The sequence below is a fragment of the Hyperolius riggenbachi genome, chromosome 4, assembly GCF_040937935.1.
Source record: "Hyperolius riggenbachi isolate aHypRig1 chromosome 4, aHypRig1.pri, whole genome shotgun sequence".
NCBI classification, from domain to species: domain Eukaryota; kingdom Metazoa; phylum Chordata; class Amphibia; order Anura; family Hyperoliidae; genus Hyperolius; species Hyperolius riggenbachi.
In genome coordinates this window covers 405,200,415-405,227,781 of record NC_090649.1, presented here as the reverse complement: position 1 = coordinate 405,227,781, position 27,367 = coordinate 405,200,415, and the positions used below count along the sequence as shown (strand labels likewise).

Below are 27,367 nucleotides of genomic sequence, written 5' to 3'. Positions count from 1 at the left end.
ATGTCTCTAATGGGGGTGCCAGCACTAGCGGAGGACCCGAATGGATGGTGGAAGTCATTTGCGAAATGTGTGGTGACTATCCTAGTGAGAACGAACACGGTCCATTCTCATGGGCTTTTATTGATTCTGGCGGTATCTGCTGTGACCAGCTGATCCGCAAAATACTTGCATCTAGCTCAGCAGAACTGACCGAACAGGTTGATTCTAAGAGGACTGATGTGAACGGATCCTGTTGCTTTCCATGGGATCTGTTTACATCTGTGTCAATCTGTTCTAAGAGGCATCAGTCCACCATTGTACAAGCTGCTAATGGTGGATCAGGGTTTAATTCACAGTTAAAACTTTATACTAACCACATATAATATAAATATATATACTAGCTGATGGCCCGGCGTTGCCCGGGTATGTATTTGGCTGGTGTTGGCTCAGCCCATTTTTTTCTATCCCTAACACACAAGTACTCAATTGCTCAATGACCAAGTTTGTGAGCTTTGTGGTCTTTGGCATCAATAATTTGCATTGAAATGAAACTAATCGGATTGGCTGTTTGTGGCTCCACCCCTTTTCTGAATTTAAACCACAGTTACCCAATGACCAACTGTACCAGGTTTGAGGCTTGTGCCATTAACAGGCATGGGCTGAAATTCGGCTTCGGGTGATCCGGATAGTTACTATCTGGATTTCACCCAGTAATGCTGTGCGGGCTAGGCGGGGGGGGGGGGGGGGGTTAAGCTTACCTGTCTGACGTCTTCTACGCTCGTCCCTTGGTGCCTCCCACGATGCGTTCCAATCCGCCATCACTTGATTACAAACACTTCCTCCTTCCGGGTTGAAGGAGGAAGTGTTTGTAGTCACGTGACGCCACGTGGAACGCATCGTGGGAGACGCCGAGGGACGAGCGAAGAAGACGTCAGATAGGTAAGCTTGACACCCCCCGCCTAGCCCGCACAGCATTACTGGGTGAAATCCGGATAGTGACTATCCGGAACACCCGAAGCCGAATTTCAGCCCAGGAATGGCAGATATTAAATATTCTCCTTAAAAATCAATAGGTGAATTTTAATTGGCTTTTGTAGGCTCCACCCACTTTTCTGAATATTAATCCCAGTCACCCAGTGACCAATTGTGCAAAGTTTGAGAACCCTACCATTACCAGTGTGAGGGCTTGTTCACACATAGGGGGTTTTGCGCTTTTTTGAGCGCTGGCAACTTTGAAAAACGCCTTAAAATACTTGTGCAATGACTCCTTATGGGATAGTTCATATCAGCGCATTTTGTCAGCTTTCCAATCACAAAAGCGCTGCATGTGCCATTTTCGAGACGATTTTGCTACAATGGAAGGTAAAGGAAAAACACTCACAAATCGTTTTTTTTTTTTAATTGCGTTTGCATTTTTAAGAATAAACGCATTGGATTTATTCTTTTCCGGGTCAAAGAGTTCATTTCCTGACTGACATGAGGAAGTGAAAAAACGGAATCGCTCGGCAAAAGCGCTTACAAAAGCGCTTGCACAAAATCGGTGAAGCGCCAGGAGGGGGAAAAAAGCGCTCAGAAAATCGAAAATTGCTGCCGTCAGCGATTTCGATTTTAGATGTGAACAAAGCCTAAGAATGGCTGCAGTCTACATTTTCCCTGTGAAATTTGTCTCCACCCACTTTTTGGTTATGGGGATAAAAAGTATTCTATATGTTATTCCAGGTAATGTACTATATGTGTGCCAAATTTCATTCAAATTACGTTCAGCCATTGTTGCGTGATTGAGTAACAAGCATCCAAACATCCAAACTTTTACATTTATAATATTAGTAAGATAAGATAACCACATATAGATTTTAATCCAGTCTTTCTTCTGAATCTATTGCTTTAAAAACGATCACAAAAAGAATCTAAAAGCAAAAATTTAATATTTTAAATTGATAAATTACATTCAATGGTCTTAAAAATGTCCAGTGGTTGTAATCAATGATATAATCACATTTGAACTCAATCAATAGTCCGTTCTTAAAGAGGAAGAAGTTTGAACTTCATTCCAACCAGTATCTAATACCCCCTTTCCCACAAGAAATCTTTAACGTTTCTCGATCAGATCATCAGGGGGTCTGTATCCCACAGTGTGATGTCATGGCCCTGACAGTTTGCAGTCTGTGAATTGTGGTAAATAATTGCTTTTTCCACCTGCCAGGCAAGCAATATCTCACTCTGTGCATAGAACCCTCAGTTCTGCACAGATCATCTGGCATAACTAAAGATGTCACCACCAGTGATACATTTCAGAATGTAGATTAGGGAGAGGAAAAATTTTACAATGGGCAAACACTGACTAAATAATCAGTGTATAATGTACAAAATGTATATTGTAAAAAACAAGCAATTTATTGTTGTTTTCATTACAGTTCCTTTTTAGCTTATCAGTTTAAATATTGTGTAGATGTGGCTGTTTTGCTGAATCAAAATTCATCAACTAGGTATTTGAAATCTACTCCCTGTTTTGAAGGTTACCTGGCTGCCAGTGCGTAGATTTCAATTCACCGCCGCGCATCTGTTGATCTCGCCGCTGTCGTCCCGTCGCATCTCACTTTCTCTGCCTGTCTCAACGACCGCAGAGTCCTGTGAGCCGGTCAGGAGCCCATTTCATTAGCTCCTGGCTGTGTCTATCAATATTAGCAACTCCCATAGGCTTACATTGATAGACACGGTCAGAAGTCAATGAAATCGGCTCCTGAACAGCTCACATGACTCTGTCGTCATAGAGACGTCGGAGTGGGTGTCCTGAGGATCCCGGCGTGCGTTGTGGACGGCGGTTGCATCGATTCATCGGTATTCCGTCATTATTGTACCAGCAGTCTCTGGTCCTTAAGGGGGCAGAGACAGCTGGTACTTAAGTGGTTAAAGAATCGCAAATAAATGTGAGGCCTATAAAAGTCACTTGTAGGAGAGTCCACTCAGTGCTGAGTAAACCGTTTTCTCTGCAGGCCCCCTTTAAATATGTCATCTAGGCTAACTGTAAATTCCTCCCCCATTCAGGAAATATAATGCAAATGTATTTGGTTTTTGGCCCGAGAAGGTCAGAGAGCAAGGACACCAGCACAGTCTCTCCATCAGTATTGATTAAGTGTCTCTGTGACTCAGGATTTGAGGAATTCCATCCATCTAGCTGTGTATTGATTTGTGTCATGATCTCTATTTCAGGACTATAAACCTAGGTGGAATCATCATCCCCCTTGAAGAGAAGTCCAGAGACCCTCAGGTTGTCTGTTACACAGCTTTCTATGACACAGAGGGGGTGACACACACCAAGAGTGGGGAAAGACAGCCGCTGCAGGTCATCATCCAGGTACTTTCACGGTTTTTATTTGTTTATTAATCTAAAATAGCAGTATTGTTAAATAACGTTCTTTTAGTGCAACCAAAATGTGAGAACATAGATGTAGAATGTACTCTAGCTTATGTTAACTTATTTCTAGGTTAATGACCAGACACTTGAGGTCGTTTCAAAGGGGTTAAATAAAAGGGGTTTATTTACAATTATACATATGTACAAGTTAGATCATACAAAGTATGTGTCTCACATAATGGCTCTATATACCCTATGCACAGTCACACACTTGCATTAGCTGAGCCCCTTTCCATCTCACAGTCCATTGCAGCAGCATTCCAAGAGAGAGAGAACTTCTTAAGCATTGTCTTATATCTGGATACCACAGGCATAAAGACTCCTCCTCTGTGTTATACATCATCAATAGTTCCTGCCCTTAGCAGCTGGGGGGGGGAAGGAACTTGTTGTAGCTAGTCCCATGGACCATTGTTGACCAAACCAGACAAACCAGCTTCCTCTCAGCTTTCTCCTCAATGGCCATTTGTGGGGGCTGGGGTCAGTGTCAGAGGCCATTGTCTTTGCTGTGTTATTTACTCACATGCAGATGTGTGTAGTTGTAAACAGTCATTTATGAAACACAGGCTTTGCGCAAGGCCCCAGCTGATCAACTAGATTCACTGTAAATCTCTCATAGCAACATAAATGTCCAGACATACTTTTCCATTAAGGCACACATGGAAATACAGTTTATACCGATAAAATACAACAATAGACCATTTTGTAAGTCTCGTAACCTATATACACACACTTTCTGCTGCCTGAAACAATGGTTTAGGAATAGGATTAGTTTTCGGTATAGTGAATTCGAACCCCCAAATACTCCTGACTGCTGATGTTCAGCACCGGAACTGGTGGACAGGGTCAGCAGGATTTCACTGCCCCGTGTGTCACGTTATGCTTCCCATGACTCCGATACTTGTTCTCTCTGGTTTGGAAGAGGAAGGATCAGTCATGTGAGACGCACCATGACATGCAGGGCAGTGAACTCATCCTGACCCAGTCCTCTCGGTGGAGTGCTGAACAGTGGGGTCATGAGTATTCAGGTGTTTGAATTCACTACATCAAATACTAACACTATTTAAGACTGTTACAAGTAACAGTTTTAGAACGCTTGCTTCACAGACACGCTGCCCAACCCTCTGCTGAGCAGCCTGTTCAGCTCTATGGAGAGGGGAACAAAAAGAGGGAGCAGGAGGCACCTCGCCATGGCAACCAATAAGCTTGTCATTGGTGTTGCTCAGACACTACTTTAAGAGACACTGAAGCGAAAAAAAAAATTATGATATGATTTTTATGTGTAGTACAGCTAAGAAATAAAACATTAGGAGCAGAGGCATAAGTCTAATATTGTTTCCAGTAAAGGAAGAGTTAAACTCCAGTTGTTATCTATGCAAAAGAGCCATTGAGCTCCACGACTTTCAAAGTCACAGAGAGCTCTGTCTTCTAAAGCTTGTAATCTCAACTCTCAGTCACTGTAATTTCTTTTTCTCTGCACAGAAGGGTTCAAAGGTTCACTAGCTTGCTCTGTAAAATCATTTACAATGCTGAGTAGTATGTAAACTGCAAATATTAGCGAATGATGCTATTTTATTAAAAAAAAAAAAAACTATATAACTGAAAATAAAAATATGAGAATATTTTCTTTGCTACTAAAGTTCTACTAATTATCCGTATTACACAACCAATTCATTATATCATTTTTTTTTCGCTTCAGTGTCTCTTTAAACTCCTCTGAACGTTGGTGATTTAAATCTACGCCCTGTGTGTGGCTTTATATTCCTTCCAGGACGTAGATTTCACTCCCCGCTGCCATCTGCTAGCTCTCACCGTTACTGCCCGCTGTTTACAACGCTGCACCTGCTCGTTCTGCTGTCACCCTGACAACAGAGCTTCAGTATATCGGGTAGCAATTTAATTGGCTTCTGACCCCGTGATTGCTGTGAGCCTATCACATCAATCAAAGGCATGGATGCTCTCGTCTTAACCACTGGAGGACCACCCCCGTGGCCAGGCTATTTTTTACAATTCAGCGCTCTGCAGCTTTAACTGTGTGTTGCAGAGCCATACAATGTTGCACACTAATGGACCCCCACCCTTTTCTGCCCACCAACAGAGCTTTCTTTTGGTGGGCTCTGGTCGCTTCTGCAGGGCTTAGTTTTTATTTTTTATTATTATTAATTTATTTGTAATTTTTTTATTATAAATGACTATTTTTTATTTTATTTCCCCCAATCAGAGCGATCAGCCTATGAGAGGGGATCGTGATAAGAGCCTCAGCAGGGGACAGCCGAGTGACAGGGCTGTCCACAATACAGCGCTGCAGTGGATCGCAGCCCTGTGCAAACACAATTTTCAGTCTAATCGCGGCGATCGCTGCTGGCAGACTGTTGACAGAGCTCCGCTCCGTCACTCAAGTGGGGAAGCGCGCGCGATCCCTGCTAATCTCTGCCCACCGTTCTTGACACCTTTTGGCGTTACGTGGTCCTGGGGCTGCCACCTTCCCTTGAGGCTGCCATCTTAAGGGGTTAAAGGGGCCATAGCTGTCCAGTCCCAAAGTGGTTAAATCAGGCCTGAACTCTTGCACAGCACACAACTCTTTATTCCACATATAGTTGAAAAAATAGCTCTGTGTTTACTGTTTGGCAGATAAACCTGTCTAATATCGGCAATGGTGAATAGACTGAAGGAGAGCACTGACCAGGCAGCTCTCCATATAGTAGTAAACACAGAGGCTTAACCCTTTCAGTGCCTTCTGCAATTAAAACTTCAGTGTTTTTTAAATTTCCATACATTATACTGAAGATTTTTTTCCATAGATATTATCATGATGTGGCTGAGCAGAGAGGAAGTTTTGAGTTTAGTACCACATTAAAGTACAAAGGTCTGTCATTTAATGCTCCAGCATTATGAATCGCTAATTATCACCTCAGCAACATTGGGCACACCTGTACACATTCTAGATTTTCACCTGTATAAAATTGTATCAGGTGATTGAAGCACGATGCTGGTGATTTGATTTGAATGGAGCCTCCACAAACGATTGGATGGAGCTATGCTCCTGATGGCAAATGCACATTGGATGGTCAGTTTGTAGTATTGGACTAAGATGTGCAGTATGCTATGTTGTAGCTGCTTAACTTCTAGCAGGCCAACAACTTTGTGAGTGCAAATGGCTCATATATATGTTTATCATACTTGCTGTGATCCCTAACACAGAGGGCTTGTTAACTAGGGCGTTTTTTTGTTGTTGTTGTTGTTTTTTTGAGCGCTTGTGCAATGATTCACATCTGAGCAGTTCGTTTCTGATCCGCTCAGCAAAGCGCTGCCTGTACCATTTTCTGAGTGTTTTTGCTCAATAGAAGATATAGGTAAATCTTAAGCGCTTGAAAAGGCTCTTTGTATAGCGATTTTCCCCAGCGCTTTCATGAATAAATACATTGTATTCATTTCCAGGTGAAAGAGTTCACTTCCTGACTGAGGTCAGGAAGTGAAAAAAACGATTTGCTTTGCAAAAACGCTTAGAAATGCGTTTTTCTAAGCACAAAGCGCAGGAAAAAGCGGAGGAAAAAACTCTTAATAAGTCGCTCAGCGCTTGTGATGGCGCTGGTGATTTATGATGTGAACAAGCCCAGAAGGTCTGAGAAATACTTAACAGAGCTGCCTGCAGCTATTTATACCTTTGTTCAGGACCATTGTACTTTCTTGTGTGGCTTAAGGTCAACACACACCATACAATCTTGGTTGTACAGATTTACCAAATCTATGTAGTATAAGGGCCAACAGATTGAAAATACCTTGAATTATTGATTGGATAAGCTCTTATACTACATGAAAGTGGTAAGATTGAACAACCAAGATTGTATGGTGTGTGTTGACCCTTAGGGCCCGTTTCCACTATAGCGTTGCGGAATCACCGGCGAATCACCGCAGGCAAATCGCATGCGGGTGCGATTCCGCGTGCATTTTTTGCCGCGATTTTGCATGCGATTTCGCAATAGGTAAGGCTGTATGCGAATTTAACCATGTCACTGCCTATGTAAATTAACATTAATACCTATGCGAAATCGCGGCAAAAAACGCATGGGGAAAACGCATGCGATTTCCCTATTAAATACATTGCGTGCGATTCGCCTGCATTCCACACGCAGGCGAATTCTGAGGGCCCTACCCTGCAGATTTTTTCTGCACAGAAAAACGTGCGGGGAAACGCACAAGTGGAAACAGTCCCATCCACTTGTACTGACTGTGCGAATCCGCATGCGGGCAACGCATGCGGATTCGCGATAGTGGAAACGGGCCCTCAGTCATACCACTGTGTGAGGTGCTAATGGCAGTGCTAGGCTTGTGTGGATTCAACATAGCACTAAAATGTTTCATTTTGATTTATGACTATTGCTCTTCGCAGATCTTTACATTTTGCTTGAGGTTTAAAGAAAACCTGAGATGATGATTGAAAGAAAAATATACATACGTATCTGGGGTTTCCTCCAGCCTGATCACTCCCTCGTAATCCTCAGTCACCTCCCGATTCTCCTGCAATTGACTCTGGGAAGTCCTCCGGTCCGGGGACAACTGTACATGTGTGTCTAACCCACGTGCACACTCCCGTCGCCAGGAGTGTTCCCCAGTACTACGTCAGTACTGGAGAACAGAACATTCCCGAGGATGGGAGCATGATAAGTGATTGTGTGTGGCAGGACGGCACCTGCGCTGACTGGTTCCTACAGGATGACTTACTGGGACCGGTTGCAGACAAACCAGGTGGTGAGTGAGGACGACGTGGGAGCGATCAGGCCGGAGGGGACTGGATGAAGCCCCAGGTATGTATGATCTTTCAATCACCAACTAAGGTACATTTTAAAGGGAATCTTAACTGAGAGGGATATGGATGTTTCCTCCTTTTAAACAATACCAGTTACCTGGCAGCCCTGCTTGTCTATTGGCTGCAGTAGTGGCGGAATCACACCTGAAACAAGCATGCAGCTAATCCAGTCTGACTTCAGTCAGAGCACCTGATCTGCATGCTTGTTCAGGGGCTGTGGCTGAAAGTACTAGAGACACAGGATCAGCAGGGAAGTCAGGCAACTGGTATTATTTTAAAAGGAAAAATCCATATCCTTCTCAGTTTAGGTTCCCTTTTAGCCGGCCAAACACATAAAGGTTATCCCCCCCCCCCCCCCCAATAGTCTAAAAGGGTTGATTCCTTTCTGAAATGAATCGATTCAGAAGGAACTAATACCTACCGCACACTGCAAATAGAATTTTTATAGATTCCATCAGGGAATACATAAAAAATAAATAAAGCTGCTGTTGCACTGTTCCATGCAGTGCTCCATTTTTCCTTGTAAAGTGGACCTGAACTCATAACTTCCTATCTGCTCTAAAAGATAAGAAACAGCATGATAACCTTTAAAGAAAAACATAACATTGTTACAGCTGGTACAAATTCTGCAATACATCTGCAGTGTGGCTCCTTCCTGCTTTCATGGAAGCAGACATGGTTGAACTCGATGGACGTATGTCTTTTTTCAACCAAACTAACTATGTAACTATGACATAGTGTTAACATCCTGTGTTTACAAATTGGCTGCTTTGCCGAGGCAGCCAGCTGACACAGCTGAGAGATCAAATTACAGTTGTGATTAGTCACAGATGAGGAGGAATTATACAGGGGCCGCTAAACTCTCTAAATACATACAGGGTGCATGTCTCTGTTTTCTTTCTATCCTGTGCAAACGTTCAAGTCCACTTAAAAACCTCTAGATCAGCCTTTCTCAACCTTTTTTGGGCCGAGGAACCCTTAAAAGTTTGTTTTGAAATCTCAAGGGAACCCCTGTATGAAAATGATGCAGAGAAACGTCGCCATTTTGATTGCAAACTTAAAAAGTTTACTAATTGGCATTTTATCAGCACTAATGTCATGTATTATGTACAAACAATGTTGCACAAATAAATGGCACCAATCTACTACCCTAGCAAATGCAGTAATCATGTCACATAATAAATACATGAATCACCAACATATACAATGTGGCAATCACCCCACATACACATTGCACCAATCTACTACCATAGCAAATGCAGTAATCATCTCAAATAATTAAATGCATTAATCACCCCCTGTATACAATGCGGCAGTCACCCCACATACAAATTGCACCAATTTACTACCATAGCAAATGCAGTAATCATCTCAAATAATAAATGCAATAATCACCCCCTGTATACAATGTGGCAGTCACCTCACATACAAATTGCACCAATTGACTACCATAGCACACACGACCATTCAGCAATTACCCCATATAAAATGCAGTAGTAGGCATATATGCAGTGCATTCATCACACATAAGAAGTCAATGGTGTCATTGATACTACCCAGTATACTGTAAGTAGGCAGGAATAGGGGCCTCCAGTATAGGTAACTAGGCATAGGTGTTCCCAGTATAGCTAGGCAAGAATACACTTGCCTAAAAGATTATTAGGAACACATGTTCAATTTCTCATTAATGCAGTTATCTAATCAACCAATCACATGGCAGTTGATTCAATGCATTTAGGGGTGTGGTTCTGGTCAAGACAATTTCCTGAACTCCAAACTGAATGTCAGAATGGGAAAGGTGATTTAAGCAATTTTGAGCATGGCATGATTGTTGGTGCCAGATGGGCTGGTCTGAGTATTTCACAATCTGCTCAGTTACTGGCATTTCCACGCACAACCATTTCTAGGGTTTACAAAGAATGGAGTGAAAAGGTAAAAACATCCAGTATGCTGCAGTCCTATGCCTTGTTGATGCTAGAGGTCAGAGGAGAATGAGCCGACTGACTCAAGCTGATAGAAAAGCAACGTTGACTGAAATAACCACTAGTTACAATCGAGGTATGCAACAAAGCATTTGTGAAGCCACAACATGGTGTAGGTGGCCTCCAGTATTGGTAACTAGGCATAGGTGTTCCCAGTATAGGTAGGCAGGAATAGGTGGCCTCCGATATAGGTAACTAGGGATAGGTGTTCCCAATATAGCTAGGCAGGAATATGTGGCCTCCAGTATAGGTAAATAGGCATAGGTGTTCCCAGTATAGGTAGGCAGGAATAGGGGGCCCCCAGTATAGGTAACTAGACATAGGTGTTCCCAGTATAGGTAGGCAGGAATAGGAGTCTCCAGTATAGATAATTAGGCATAGGTGTTCCCAGTATAGCTATGCAGGATTAGAGATGGCCCGAACCTCCGATTTTAGGTTTGTGAACCTCCGCAAACATTTGTGAACCGCAATAGACTTCAATGGGGAGGCAAACTTTGAAAACTAGAAACATTTATGCTGGCCACAAAAGTGATGGAAAAGATGTTTCAAGGGGTCCAACATCTGAGTTTTTGCATGGATGAGTGGGTTAGACGCCAAAAGTCCCGGGGAAAAATCTGGATTTGACGCAAAGCAGCATTTTAAGGGCAGAAATCACATTGCATGCTAAGTTGGGAGGCCTAAAGTGCTTTAAAACATCTTGCATGTGTATACATCAATCAGGGAGTGTAATTAGAGTACTGCTTCACACTGACACACCAAACTCACTGTGTAACGCACCGCAAACAGCTGTTTGTATAGTGACGGCCATGCTGGACTGGTGCACACCATGGCAAGAGTGCAGGCCGTGGCGGTTTTCAAGCCCATATGGCGGGTTTCAAGCCCCGAGACACTCCATATAGTCGGCGGTTATTGCTTCATTGTGATCGCAAGCCCTTTCACCGCGGCAAGGTAACGATCACGAAGGGGAATTGGCACATGTACATGCCTTTTGTTTTGTTGCTGCAGTGCAGCCAGAAAAATAAGGCAGGCATGAACACGCACCAGAAAAATTATTATAGCAAAATTCCGCCTGGAGTCCTGGACCCTGTTGGTGTTGGCGGAGAAGGCAGTCAAGCGGCCTGCAGACAGAGATGCTGTGTGGGGACCGACTTAGTCTTGGGGCAGGCAGTCACACGGTGTGCAGGCAGAGATACTGTGTGTTGGGACTGACTTCGTCTTCGGGCAGGCCTGAGCGTGCTTTGCAGAGCAGGCATCCATGGTCAGATGGACCCTTGACCCAACGCTGTGTGCCAGAGATGTCACCACTTGCCTTTCAACATTACAGTACAGTTTAGGTATCTCCTTTTTTGAGAAATAATTGCGGCCTGGTATCTTCCACTGCGGTGTGTGGCTTTGCTTTTGTGTGCTGCTTTGCCTCAGGGGGTCATCCCATTGCAGTTTGTGCTTTGTAATCATGTGCCTTCGTAAGGTAGTTGTCCCTACATGGGTCTTGGTCTTTCCACGGCTCAATCTTCGGTGGCAGAGAGTACAGATGGCATTGCTCTCATCTGAGGCAGACACACAAAAAAAATGTCCACACTGCTGAGCCCTGGGATGATGGCACTTTGGTGATGGCTGCCGATGGAGTGTAAAGTGGAGTGCCAGAATTAGAGCAGGAGGAGGAAGATATGTCACACTTCCGTGCGGAAGCTGAGGGAGATGAGGTGTTCTGTGTTAAATAGTCAACTATGTCCTGACAATATTGGGGGTTGATGGCACATGCCTTCTTCTGAACACTGTACTTTGGTCGAAGGCCGCACGAAGTCACGACAGCGCGACCTCGAACAGACCTGCCAGGTGACCTGCCTCTTTTTTTGTCCATATTGGGGGGATAAAGTGAAAGGTATGCACTGACTTGGCTAATACAATGTACGGTCACACAGGTGCAGTGAACAGGTATGCAGTGACTGGTGGTATTAAATAGCACACTGCGTGCGCTCACATGCAGTGCTGCTGGGTATTACAAATGTGCACCTGTCACACACACGTACCGTGAACAGGTACAGTGACTGTGGCATTAACAATGCGTGCGCTCACGTAGGTAGGTGGACTAAACAGTGAACAGGTGCAGTGATTGGGATTACAAATGTGCAGCTGCCTGTTACACACACAGGTAGTCACTGAATGTGCTGGGCCTGGTAGTGGCACAGTAGGAATTAAGGGGCCAGAGGCCAGCTGCGACTGACTGACAGGGCTGTATATAAATATAGTGCAAGTGAGCCACACACACAAAAAAAAAAAAAATAGATCACAAGAACAAGATAGATCACAAGAGCAAGCTAACAAGCCTATAAGAGCCTAACTATGCTTTCGCTATGAGAGTCTGCAGCAGCTCTCCCTTCTCTAATTACTGCAGGCACACGGGTGAGTCCAATGCCTGACGCTGCCTGCATTTTATAAGGAGGGGGAGGGCCTCCAGGAGGGAGTGTAGCCTGATTGGCTACAATGTGCCTGCTGACTGTGATGTAGAGGGTCAAAGTTGACCCTAATGATGTACTATGGGGGCGAATCGAACTTCCGGAAAAGTTTGCAGTTCTCCGCGATCGCGAACCCTGGAAGTTCGCCGGGAACCGTTCGCCGGCGAACCGTTCGGGCCATCTCTATGCAGGAATAGGGGACTCCAGTATAGGTATAGCCCGGCATAGGTAAATCCAGTAAAGTTGCCCCCAGTCTCTGTGCGGCAAGCTATCACCCCATCTACATCCTGACACGCTCCCCCGCCGGCAAGAACACACAAAACATACCACCAGCTGCCTGTCATCTCTTCACCCTCAAACTCAGCCGTCTTTTTCGCCGCTGCCTCCAGTCCTTGTGCTAGCTACATCCTCATGTCAACCCGACGCTTGCGCACTTACGCAACATTGAAGGGCGCAAAAACCGCCCGATGAGAGAGCAGACTTTGCTCTCTCATTGGGCGGTTTGTGCGCCCTTCTTCAATGCTCAGCAGTGATGCGCCACTGAATCAATCCGCTGGTCGCATCGGAGAACTAGTGGGACTATTTTGTCCCACGGAAGAGGCAAAATGCAGCGGAACCCCTGAGGGATTCTCAAGGAACCCCGGTTAAAGAACGCTGCTCTAGATGTGTCATTCTGCTTCTGCTACAAGTACATTGTCCAGATTTGTGGCTGAATTTGATAGACTCGTATCATATTTTTTTAACCTAGATACTGTAACTATGTAAGAGAGGAAATGGGCAGAAACAGTGTAAATCACGATTCATTTAGGCTATGTAATACCATAACCTGCCTACAAATACTGAAACTAGTCTGGTTTAAAGCAGAACCATTTTTTTTTCCATTAGAGAGGTGTATATAGAGTACATACAGGGGTAAGCCCCTGTATGTCCACCTTAAAGTACATCTGAACTGAGAGTGATATTTATTTATTTATTTCCTTTTTAACAATACCAGTTGCCTGGCAGTCCTGCTGATCATTCTAGCATCAATAGTGTCTGAATCAACCACCAGAAACAAACATGCAGCTAGTCTAGTCAGACATCAGTCGAGGTGTCTGATCTACCTGCTTGTTCAGGTTATATGGCTAAAAGTATAAAGGGGCCCTTACACCTAACGATTTTCCCGCCGACATACGGCCAATTCGATCACAGTGATCGAATAGGCTGTGAAATCGCCGCACACACCGCTGTCAGAACGATCGTTCCCGTCGATCCGTCCGTGCGGAGGATTTTCCTCGATCACCGGCGGGTTGGGAGTGCGTCGATAGCAGCGTTCGAATGCCCGACGACCGACGCCATACAGCGGGTATACATTACCTGTTCCGGCCGGTGCGAGTCCCCTGGTCCCCGCTGTCTTCTTTCCGCGCTGGGATCCGGACTGGCTGCAGCTACACAGAACTTCCTGTCCCGGCAGGAAGTTTAAACAGTAGAGTGCCCTCTACTGTTTAAACTTCCCCTGGACAGGAAGTTCAGTAGCTGCAGGAACGGTCTGGAGCCCGGTGCGGAGAAGAAGACAGCGGGGACCAGGGGACTTGCGCCGGCCGGAACAAGTAATGTATGCGGGGGGGGGGGGGGGGGGGGGGCCGGCAGCAGCGGCAGCTCCACAGAATGTGATCGGTTTCAGGCTGAAATCGATTCACAATCTGTTTGCACTAAAGGTGGCCATACGATCCCTTTCTGATCAGATTCGATCAGAGAGGAATCTATCTGTTGGTCCAATCTGATGGCGAATCGACCAGTGTATGGCCACCTTTTTAGAGGCAGGAAAGCCAGACAAAATGCATTGTTTAAATGAAGATAAATATGCCAGCCTCCATATCACTCTCAGTTCAGGTGTGCTTTAAGAAAATAATTATCAACATATACAGTACTTTTCATGGAAGGTTTTAGATCTCCCAGCAGGAAAATTACAGAGTTTTTTAATCTTACTATGAAATAGCTGGCTGGTTAACCTGCATTATTCATTTATTTTATCACTTTATATTAGCTGAAGTCCTGATGTGTGAAAGCTGAAGTGTTACTTCTAAGTGTTGGTGTGTTGGGTTCCTCTGTGTTTTTTTTTTCTTCTGTGAAATGTAAGAAGTAGAAGTTTTTCTGAGAATCAGAACTGAGGGCAAGTGGCTAACCTATTTTCTCGTATGAAAAGAAGGTGCTGAAACGTATGCCACCCACAGAATGAGTCAGTAGTTGTCAGATGTATGGTCTTAGGGCGTAGAAACCGCAAAGCTAATTTACTAAGGATCTCCTAGACTGGAGGACCTAAATGGACCAGCACCCCTTGTGTAGATTTATAAACCGGTTGTCTGCTATTAGGGATGGAGGTTTGCAGCTTCTGCCTTCTTATCATATCAAAGTGTAGCAAGAATTGCTAAAAGGTTATGAATTTGTGGCACCTAACTCGGGGAGGGAGAAAACTTATTGTTGTTCTTACCCAGGTGGTGTTAGGCACAACAACCTGTGACAACCCCCTTCCCTACAAAGACATATACACATAAAATGTATGGAGAGAGGAAGGGGTAAGAATGAGTGGGGTAGCATTAGACAAGAATTACAGTACAGGGGTCATTGGAAACATGCAAGACATCACAGGGGCACTGCAAAAGCTGGAATATGCCAGTGTTTCCCAACATTTTATTGGCATGTACCCCTTGTAAAACCCTGTATTTACCAAGTACTCCCTAGCATAGTAAACATTATCACATGTACCCCTTGACAAATATATATTTAATTCTAGTACATGATAATTTTCTAAAACTCTAAAATTGTTGTTCTTGGTTAAGGTGCCCATGAATTACACCATCTCAATTGAATTGTACAATCTCACAAAATCAATGTAGTAGAAGAGTTGACTGGAGGTAAACCTGTTTTTTAATGAACCTGCCATGTCAAGCTCTCCATTATAACTAATCCAGGTTACTAACCCCAACCTCCCCCCCCCCCCCCCCCCCATTGAATTGTTGCCCAACTCTAAGCTGTAAGTCTTACCTGATGACCTGATGCATAACTTTAGACCTTTCCCTCTAGTATGATATTTAACCCTAACTTATTCCCCCTTAACAATACCTAAAACTATCAAGAAAAACTAACCTCACCATGACACCCATGCTAACCTAGAAATAAAAAACAGATATACAAGCAGATAAATACTAGTTCTACTTACATAACAGATGTATTGCACTGTCCACGTTATGATTCCTGTGAATTTTACAAAGGAAAAGCAGAGAATCCTATTCTAGACAGTTTCCATCTTAGTTACCTTTGACCTCCTGACATAATTTCCTCCCTCACTCTTTTTTTGCCCTCCTGCTCTAGAATGCTCTCTAGAATCTTCAGACACTCTTACTGAGGTCTATGCTAGGAAGTGCACTGTCTTATGTCATTAGAAGGTGTGTGTGTGTGTGTGTGTGTGGGGGGGGGGGGGATAAAGGGAAGAAGAGGAATATATTATATATAAAAAGACCCCCCAGCATGCAACTGTTTGGCAATGGCATTTAGGGGCTGTGCTCCTAAAGGTATGTGATTACTCCAAACCATAACAGCAGAAAAAGTTTTGAATGCAAGATTAGCATCTCTATCACTGAATACACTCAGAACAAGTGCTGTCACCACTGACAGCCAAACCACCATGGTAAATGAGCCTGCTTTCCCCCTCAGGTTGGATGAAAACCCCAACTGTAGTAAATTTCACTAGCAGTTACTTAATTAAGTAGTAGTGGCAGTAATCATGTTCAGCAATATGGAATGTTCATTAGTGTAAACAGCACTTGGCAAGAAACATCATTGTTTCCTTGGAAAGATCCCAAAAAGTTGTGGTTGCACCAGGCAGTGGGTCATGTGCTGCTGATAACATTAGATAATGTTCTCCCTGCCTCATTAACATCTGACAACTTTCATAACTTTCAACAGATCCTATTTATGTAAAAACAAAAAGGCACCTTCTTAGTAGCCAGAACAATACCTCTATTTGTACTGTGTATTATGGGAGGTTGTTAAACTAAAAACATCTACATTGTCTAAATTAATACGGGAAGCAATTTTTAAACTGACTTCGGATGTCATTTTTCTCGCATGCACATAATGGCAATTTAGGAATCCTTATAGTTTTGCGTAATCGTAATTCACAATTACAATGCAAAATCGTAATGCAAAATTTAGGGAAAATCAAATTTTTTTGGGGAAACTTAATCAGGAATTGAAAATTTCACCTAATTTTCACATCATTTTGTGCTGAATTTAGCGGGTAATAGCAAAGCCCCCATATGTGCTATCGTCACCAAAAGGTTTTTTTGACAAATAATTATTTGACTTGTTCCTACTATTCCCCTTAAATGGAGTCTGAAGCCATTTAAAAAACAAACAAACAAACAAACGAACAGGTACTTACCTAAGGAGAGGGAAGGCTCTAGGTCCTATAGAACCTTCCCATTCCTCTCCTGCTTCCCCCTTTCCACCACAGGCTCCCCTATTAGCAGTCTCCAACTGATGGGTCGGAGGCTGCTCTCCGCCATTGTGGTAGGCTTTGGAAGTCTCACGAAGATGGGCCGCTCCGTACTGCGCATGTGCAGTACGGAGCCCCCCCCCCACCCCCCCGTCTTTGGGAGCACTTGGGCTCCCCAGGACTTCCAAAGCTTCCTAAAACTGTTAGAGGCAGAAAATCAGCAGAATAGCCAGGTAACTGGTACTGCTGAAAAGGAAATAAATACGGCAGCCTCCATACCCCTCTTGCTTCAGTTTTCCTTTAACTGCTAAATTTGGTGCCAAATGACGCAAAAATTATGCAAAATTACGAATGGGTTACACAAAATCAAAATGGCCGTAACTGTGAAACTGTTGGTGAAATTTTACATAATCATTAGCAGATTACGATCATCACTTTGGATCATTTAGGGGTCATTTACCTATGAAGTTGTGCTAATTGATACACTGCAGTGGTTCTACCAAGTGAAGTGTGAGATGTAGATGCCTCTTTGTTGCCAATCTGACATATTCACCCAACACTTTACACAGTATATGGTCTCATCACTAACTTCCACTCAGTGGAGCTCACAATAAAGATACCCAGATAGCTCATGGTGACCCAGAACTACAACAGAGCCATATCAATCCATGCCATTCACTGATGAGTAATAGAAAGTCGGAAACAGGCTGTATACATATTGGATTAAGGCAGGAGTTACCGCTTTATTGTACCCCGTGAGATAGTGCTGCAACACAGGCAGCCAGGCCCAGCAGAACAAAGTAGAAAAGGATGGTCCGCACACCATGGATTGATTGGATTGGATTGATGTGACTCAGTAAAATGTAAAAGCTATAGGCTAACTATACACCAGCGGTCCTGGATGTGTACCTGGCTTTCAAGGGCATAAATAGATAATTTTCATATTTGGGTGTAATGCATCATGGGAAACCACACTGGCTCACTTAAAGCTGAATTATGTTTCAATGCAAAAATAATATTTCTTCTGCGTTAAAGTAAAATTGAAGCTCCTTAGAATAAAAAGGCAGATACTCACCTATGGAGATGAAAGGCTTTGGATCTCCTAGAGCCTTAAAATACTCCTGTACTATAAATAAATGACCTGTAAAAAAAAAAAAACGTACATACTCTAGGTTCCATTAGTTGCCTTTTCTGCCTCGTTAGCTTTCCCGTTTCACCGCCGTGTCCTCTTGTATATACCGGTGCAATGTTTGATTGTGCTGCCCTAAAGCTGCCTTCCAGTCTGAGTAATGCGCATGCTCAGTGGCAAATTTATAGGTATTACATCAAATCTCTCCGCAGCCATGCCTCCTACAAGCCCCAAATTTGAGTTGTATGGAGGGGACCCCTGAACTACCTCTGTGCCAAATTGCAGCCCTTAAATGCCACTGGTTTCTGAGATAGATCAAACAAATCGATCTCAGGAACTAGCGGGTGTTGGGAGCTGCAATTTGACGCAAAGGTAGTTTTTTTTTTGGAGGGGGGGGGGAGGTCCCCTTCATACCCTTAAAATTTTAGGGATGCTCAACCTACCCCCTTCTTCATAATTTTGCTAGTATGTAACTACCATGTTAGCTGCTCCCAGCCTGTATTCCTGAGTTTCCCGTTCGCATGATAAGTAATAGTAGTTATGCATATGATTTGCATCTGAATTGAATGTGAAGTGTGCAGATAGCTTATTATAGGTGCTGCGCATGTGAGCCGTTGGTCATTTCAGATGCAGCCTTTGTGGTATGCGCTGGCCCTCTCCCTGCTGTCCATTAAAATGTAAGTTACACATTTTTGCTTAGCTGCTTCCAAAGTTATACATATGATGATTTTAATTTAGGTTAGGCCACTTGCCTGGAGGTCTGCCTCACTGTGGTGCAAGTGTCCAGTATATTATACTTTGCATGCAAACTATAGTGGAAGCCAAAGTTCCTCCATAGTATAATAAATGTAGCATTTGTTTTGGACGCAGGGCATGCATTTTCAGCCTAATAGAGGTGGTGCTTGCCTGAGCGATTAACCAGTCAATTGCAGCATGTTTTTAGGCATGCGCAACCTCCCCCCTTCTTCATACCCTTAAAATTTGTAGAGAGTTGGAGGCATGCCTGCTGAGATATTGCCCGGCGCATAAACCAATAAGAAATCTGGCAGCACAGGATTGTACTGCGCCTGTGGGGCAGCGTAAAATTCAGGGAAGCACAATTGGAAACCGCACCGGCATTTTCAATGCTATGACGATGAGAAGCAAGTAACTTGGATGTACTTCTGGGTCAGCACCATAGCAGTGAAGATACCAGCATATACAAGAGGACACAGAAGCAGAACAGGAGAGCTGACAGAGTGGGAAAAGGCAGCGAGGGGAACCTGGAGTAGGATACCGTGTTTCCCCAAACATAAGACACTGTCTTATATTAATGTTTGCTCTCAAAGATGTACTAGAGCTTATTTTCAGAGGATGTCTTATTTTTGGGCAAACACTGGTATTTTTCCTATATAAAATGTACATGTTGCATGCCATAATGAAACACATGCAACATACACAGAGCTTTCTTGGTTATCACTTACAAGAAATTGATTCTGCTGATCATGTAGGTCAGAGTCTATTTCTTGCAGGCAGATAACTCTGTCAGGCTCCCCAGACCTATGATAGGATAAGCTGTGTGTCTTGGGAAAAGGTAAAGAAGTGAAGTGCTGCTGTTGCTGCTTATCACGACAGGTCAAGAGAGCTGGCTCCAACAAAAACACAAATTGCCTGACACATATACAGTATACAGGACTGTAGAACTCACATTATACTACTGCTCTCCTGTATTCAGGCTTTGTATTGAGCGTGACTTGCTGGTGTCATGTGGGCTGCTGCTAGTTAGGGCTTCAATTCGGGGGATGTCTTATATTTCAAGCATTCTTGAAATTCCTGCTAGGTCTTATTCTCAGGGGATGTCTTATTTTCATAACGGTAGTTATGCTGTGGCGTTTTTCTTACAGGTACTTTATTTACTGGTGGTATAAGTGGGCATAATCGGAGGCTTTCCTAGGGATATTTGATGTTATAAGGGCAGGCAGAGCTCAAGCTTAGCAGGTTGGTTATGGTAAGACAATCAGGGACGGGTATTAAAAGCACCAGTACTAACAGCCTAACTGGCAAATTTTGTGCACAATTTCTCTTTTCTTGAGGTGATGTTATTCATGATTGGGGGTTCTTGGCTAAAGATGGCTCGAACCTCTGGTTCGGTTCGCGCGAACTTTCGCGAACCGCAAAAGACTTCAATGGAGAGGCGAACTTTGAAAACTACAAACATTTATGCTGGCCAGAAAAGTGATGGAAAAGATGTTTCAAGGGGTCTAACACCTGGAGGGGGGCATGGTGGAGTGGGATACAAAAAGTCCCAGGGAAAAATCAGGATTTGACACACAGCAGCGTTTAAGGGCAGAAATCACATTGCATGCTAAATTGGAGGCCTAAAGTGCTTTAAAACATCTTGCATGTGTATACATCAATCAGGTAGTGTAATTAGTGTATTGCTTCACACTGACAGACCAAACTCAGTGTAACGCACCGCAAACAGCTGTTTGTGTAGTGATGGCCATGTTGGACTGGTGCGCACCATGACCAGAGTGCAGGCGATAGCGGTTTTCAAGCCCATATGGTCACCGGGCTGAGGTAGCTCAATGAAAGAACAACAGTGACTGTCCAGCTGATCGAATTTGGTCTGTCCACAATAAAGCAACGACCTTATTATCTCGGGTGTGCCCCCCCCCCCCCCCGAGACACTCATATAGCCGGCGGTCATTGCTTCATTGTGATACGCAAGCCCCTTCACTGCGGCAAGGTAACGATCACGAAGGGGAATTGACCCTACGCGGGTCTAGGTCTTTCCCTGGCTCAATTTTCGGTGGCAGAGACTACAGATGGCATTGCTCTTATCTGAGGCAGACACACACACAAATGTCCACACCGCTGAGCCCTGGGATGATGGCACTTTGGTGATGGCTGCCGACGGAGTGTTAAGTGGGGTGTCATAATCAGAGCAGGAGGAGGAAGATATGTCACGCTTTCGTGCGGAAGCTGAGGAAGATGAGGTGTTCTGTGTTAAATAGTCAACTATGTCCTGACAATATTGGGGGTTGATGGCACATGCCTTCTTCTGAACACTGTACTTTGGTTGATGAGGGCCGCACAAAATCACAACAGCGCAACCTCGAACAGATCTTCCGGATGGCCTGCCTCTTGTTTTGTCCATATTGGGGGGGAGGGGGGTGTGTGAAGTGAAAGGTATGCACTGACTTGACTAATACGATGTGCGGTTACACAGGTGCAGTGAAAAGGTGACTTCTGGTACAACAATGTGCGGTTACACAGGTGCAGTGAACAGTTATGCAGCGACTGGTATATAATATAACACTGCGTGCTGCCACGCAGGTGCACTGAACAGGTTTGCAGTGACTGGTATCAATACAATGTGCAGCTGTCACACACACAGGTACCGTGAACAGGTGCAGTGACTGGTATATAACACTGCGTGCTTCTGTCACGCAGGTGCAGTAAACATGAACAGGTATGCAGTGATTGGTATTACAAATGTGCAGCTGTCACACACACAGGTACCGTGAACAGGTGCAGTGACTGGTATATAATATAACACTGCGGTCACGTAGGTAGGTGCACTGAACAGGTATGCAGTGATTGGTATTACAAATGTGCAGCTGTCACACACACAGGTACTGTGAACAGGTGCAGTGACTGGTATATAATATAACACTGCGGTCACGCAGGTAGGTGCACTAAACAGGTATGCAGTGATTGGTATTACAAATGTGCAGCTGTAACACACACAGGTACCGTGAACAGGTAGTCACTGAATGTGCTGGGTCTGGCAGTGGCACAGTAGGAATTACCAAGGGGCCAAGGGCCAGCTGCGACTGACTGACAGGGCTGTGTATGCAAGTGTCTGTGGGACACACACACACACACACACACACACACACACACACACACACACACACACACACACACACACACACACACACAAAAGAGCTGTTGAGGGGTGCTTTTTTAGCAATAAGTATCAGCAAGGAGCAAGCTAACAAGAGCCTAACTAAGCTTTTCCTAATGTCTCTGCAGCAAGCTCTCCGTTCTCTAATTACTGCAGCCACACGAGTGAGGGAAATAGCCGACGCTGCCTGCCTTTTATAAGGGGGGTGGGGGGCTCCAGGAGGGAGTGTAGCCTGGCTACCAAGTGTCTGCTGACTGTGATGTAGAGGGTCAAAGTTGACCTTAATGATGTAGTATAGGGGGCAGGTCGAACTTGCATATAGTTTTCGTTCGATCGCGAACCACCTATGTTCACATGCGAACCGTTCGGGCCATCTCTATTCTTGGCAAACACCACCTCTTGTAAGGGGGTACATGCTGTGATAATCATGGGCAGCGCTACACTGAGGTATGCTGGGGCACTGGCCTCCCCTGGGAAACACTGTGCCCCCCCCCCCCCCCCTGCTCAGTAACATTAAAATTAAGTGCTTCCAGGCATCCAACAGCATACAGTGAACAGGGTAGGGTCTGCAAAAAACTCCATGTCAGCCCAAGTCTATGTAGGTGTTAAGTAATCCAAGAGTCGTATTTATTTGCCATAAATACCTCATAATCTTAGCAAGATCCCTTGTAATTAGTGTGTTTGGGTGAAACTTATATTTGTGAAAAAATTGCTCTACCTCCTTCTGATTGTATATTCTAGCATTGCCCGTCAACAGGAATAGAGTCTGAAGAAGGCTTACAAGCTGAAAGCTTACTGTTTTTCTTTTAAATTGGCCAATAAACTAGAGCTTGTTTTTATGCAATGCTTAGCTACTAAGATAAGGAATTACACACACAGTGCTTCTCACCCTCCTGCCACTTCCCCCTTCTTTGCGTGTAGAGTCTTGAGATACAGGCTGAGGACTGGAATGATTTGTTTGTGATCTGTCCACACAGGGGTAGCTTGTTAGCAAGTAAGGACTAAAGCATGCCAGAAAGCTACCCAAGTACATCTGTAGGCATGGGCGTCCGCACATAGAGCCAGGGGGGTGCCGCTGCCTCCCCCTGGCCGCCTGCTGCCCCCCCCCCTGGCCGCCGCTCACCCCCCTGTAGCCGCCGCTCACCCCCTCCTGGCCGCCGCATCAGACCTCGATCAGGTGGCAACCAATAGTGCGGGCGCTAGGACCTAGCACACCACACTGAATGCAGAAGTGACATCACTTCCGCATATAGAGCGGGTGCGTCCGGCGCCCGCACTTACTGGTTGGGTCGCCGCTGATCGAGGTCTGAAGTTGCTGCAAGGTGAGGGGGGGAAGAGCGGCGGCTAGAGAGAGGGGGCACCTGTCACTCACTGCCTAAATGGGGGTCCGTCACTCGCTGCCTAAAGGGGTTCCTGTCACTCGCTGCCTAAATGGGGGTCCGTCACTCGCTGCCTAAAGGGGCTCCCTGTCACTCGCTGCCTAAAAGGGTCCCTGTCACTCACTACCTAACCTGGGGGGTCCCTGTCACTCGCTGCCTAAAGGGGTCCCTGTCACTCGCTGCCTAAAGGGGCTCCCTATCACTCGCTGCCTAAAGGGGCTCCTGTCACCCGCTGCCTAAAGGGGTCCCTGTCACTACCTAACCTGGGGGGTCCCTGTCACTCACTGCCTAAAGGGGTCCCTGTCACTATCTGCCTAAAGGGGTCCCTGTCACTCGCTGCCTAAAGGGGTGCCTGTTACTCACTGCCTAACCTGGGGGTCCCCTGTCACTTCCTAACCTGGGGGTCCCCTGTCACTACCTTACTGGGGGTCCCTGTCACTACTTTACTGGGGGGGGGTCCTTGTCACTTCCTAACCTGGGGGTTCCTGGCGCTACCTAAACTAGGGGGCAGCATTTACTTCAACCAGCCAAGCACAGCCCAGCATCACCGCCAGCCAGGTCACAGCATCACCGCCAGCCAGCCTGGCCACAGCATCACGCAAGGCCTTTCAGCCCGCACGTCATCCCCAATCCAGCCAAAAACAGTATTGCCAGACACAGCAGCCAGTAGAGGAGAATTGAGAAGCCAGGTGAGAGGTGTCTACCATATTAAGGGGGCATTCTGCCTATTTATGTGAAATGCTGTCTATGTGCCTCATGACTGCTGAATTTGTCGGGGGCCTCATGATTGCTGAATTCGTCTTGTTGAAGGCCTCATGATTTTTTGGGGGCCTCAAGATTGCTGAATGTCTTGTTGGGGACCTTATGATTTGTTGGGGGCCTCATGATTGCTGAATTTGTCTTGTTGGGGGCCTCAAGATTGCTGAATGTGTCTTGTTGGGAGCCTGATGATTTGTTGGGGGCCTCATGATTGCTAAATTTGTCTTGTTGGGGGCCTCTGGGAAAAGCTGAATCATCATCCTATGAGACAATAGCATTAAATCTACTTTTTAGCTTTTTAAAACGGAAAATAAAACTGGGAGGTTCCAAAAAAAATACATTTTTTAGGAGTAGGATGTAGGAAATTGTTTATCTTCACAGTTTATTTTCCACATTTCTATTTTCCATAGTGTTCATGTATGAGTTAAAACGTTTGTATGAAGTTTAAATTGCGGTTGCCACTTTGCAATAGATAAAGTGACTTTTGGGTTGCAGTTTGGGCACTCGGCCTCCAAAAGTTTCACCACCACTGTCCTAATCTAATGTCCCACATTGCTAAGTTAATGAAAATTTGTCACCACCCGTGGCCACACCCACACTCTGGTCCATGGCCGCACAACATAACCCTCAGGTTTTTCGGCGCACACATCTTCTCAAAAATTTAGCGCGCCGCACCGCTTCTTTCCTTCCTTTTTGCCCCCCCCCCCCTGGAAAATTTCCTGTGAACGCCCATGTCTGTAGGTAATTTATCTTCAACAATAGCACCATCATTTGGATAGTGTGCTCTGGTCAAAAGCCTCTGAGTTCTGTTTGCGATGTTTACATTTGGTTCCTATCATTGCCGAACTAGTAAGCCTTAATTTTATCACCTGAGCTAGGCAAAAAATATCTAAAGCTCTCCATACAAACATTGATTTTGAACACCCAAGTGGGCCCCATCAGCCGGCCATCGTGCCCCCCCACCCCCCCCCCAAAAAAAAAAAATGTGAAGCTGGAGCCGCCACTGGTGATAATGTGCAGAAACATTGTAATAGTCGACCCTTTTTAGATGCAATGACACAGTACTCAATCTTTTGTTGTAAATGTCACCAAGAAATAAAAAACCTTTATGTTAAACCTTCCTCGCACACATAAGAAATGTATCAGATTTTTGTAGGTGTAATAATACAGCAGGGAAACCAATATGAATTTCTCCCAATATTCGGCAGTCTGTCTCCATCTGTGATCTTTTTCTGCATTTAATTACTAATTGGGTGTTTGTTATTCTCCATATGGCATGTGTGAAATTACTTCAGAGTGATGAAATCTGTGCTACAATGATTTATTCATTTAAAGTAAAAGGAAAGCTTTCTGACAAACTTGCACTGCAACAGGGGATCATATATTCAGTAGAAAAATACATATTTTATTTTTCACTTACAGTATGTTGCAGTGTATGGCAATAGTTGTATATGTTATGGCCAAAAACAGAAATTGGCCAAAGTGGGAATTGGTCGACCATTTCTAGAACTGGCCGATTTGACGTCGGCCAAAGTCTAAAATGCTGGGGATTTCTGACATTGACTATTTTGCAAACTAGACGGCCAAAGTCCAAAATGCACAAATCCCAGAACATCCCGGGCCCTGTCCAGCACCATGAATGGCACTCGAACTTCCTCTCTGCTCTGAAAGATACACAACAGCATAATCACCTTTACAGAAAAACATTTCTTTGTTACAGCTTATACAAATCAGCAGTGTGTCTACTTCCTGATTTCATGGAAGCAGACATATTGTTAACATTCTGTGCTTTCAAGTTAGCTGCTCCGCCGCCCGTGGCAGTCAGGTGACACAGGGGAGAGATCAAATTACAGTGGGGATTAGTCACAGATGAGGGTGATGCATGGCTGGGGGTGCTTTGCTGAGCACTTTGCATGGCTGGGGGGCTTTGCTGGGCGCTTTGCATGGCTGGGGGACTTTGGTGGGCAGTTTTCATGGCTGGGGGGCTTTACTGGGTACTTTGCATGGCTGGGGGTACTTTGCTGGGCAGTTTGCATGGCTGGGGGGGGGGGATTGCTGGGTACTTTGCATGGCTGGGGGGGGGCTTTGCTCGGCGCTCTGCATGGCCGGGGGGGGGGGGGCTTTTCTGGGCGCTTTGCATGGCTGGGGGCTGCCTGCGCTACGCACAGGGCTAGTAGAAAGCTAATACTGTGGATGAGGAAGGGCCCTGGCTCAAGGGCCCCGGTGCGGTCACAACCTCTGCATCCCCTCTTGCTACGCCATTGCTGAGGCAGCTGGGCATGGCAGCCATGGTGGTTAATTCAAATAACCTTTACATTTCCCATACTGGCTGATGTCACAAGTCGCGCCAGCCCACCTAAATCCCCAGCAAAACCTATAAGCAGAGGAAGAGCAACCAGCAGAAAGTTATGGACCCCCTCAAGATGATATGACTTAGATTAGGGTTGTACATTTTAGTCACCAAATAGCAAGTAACTCTAAAATATACAGGCCTTTTATGCAGGATTTGTGTTGTCCTGAAACGTCCAACCTTGATAAATCATGGTCTGTATTTCAGCTATCTGAAAAATGCTTTTTATAATTGGTTGTGTTGGATAGGTAGTACATATTGGTTAGTTGATGGTGAAATAATCAATGTATTCCAACATTTTATTTCTGCATTTATCTGATCGCTTGAATGATGCTTTGCTAAAAATTGTACCGTTAGTGATCATCTTAAAGGTACTCTTGCCAGATCATTAAGGAGAGAAGACCGGAGCTGTGCAGGGAGGCTGCGCTGATCGCTGGAACCAGGCTGGGTAATGTATAAGCGGCTGCATTGCATCAGGGATGGGGGGATTGGGGGGGGGGGGGGAGGTACTGGCCCCCTATACTAGCTAGCCTTGTGCTAGCTAAAATATTCAGCAGGAATTAAATCTAATACATTTCACCTGGGGGACTCTGAGGCTACAAAACCTCCTGAGCCACGTAAAGCTCAGGAGGCTAAAGTATACCTGAGATAAAAGGGCATAAAAGTTATATACATACCTGGGGCTTCCTCCAGCCCTCTCCACACAGATTGCTATCTCGCTGTGGTCTAAAGCCTCCTAGATCTT

General features: G+C 45.0%; 1 protein-coding gene across 1 annotated transcript in view; it reads left to right on the top strand.

The window, feature by feature from the left end:
* Positions 1-27,367, top strand: part of CNRIP1 (cannabinoid receptor interacting protein 1) — a 50,973-nt gene that overhangs the window by 9,021 nt on the left and 14,585 nt on the right. The window contains exon 2 of the mRNA XM_068279598.1: positions 3,190-3,334. Coding sequence (XP_068135699.1) covers positions 3,190-3,334 — 145 coding nt within the window. The remainder of the gene's footprint in view (positions 1-3,189; positions 3,335-27,367) is intronic.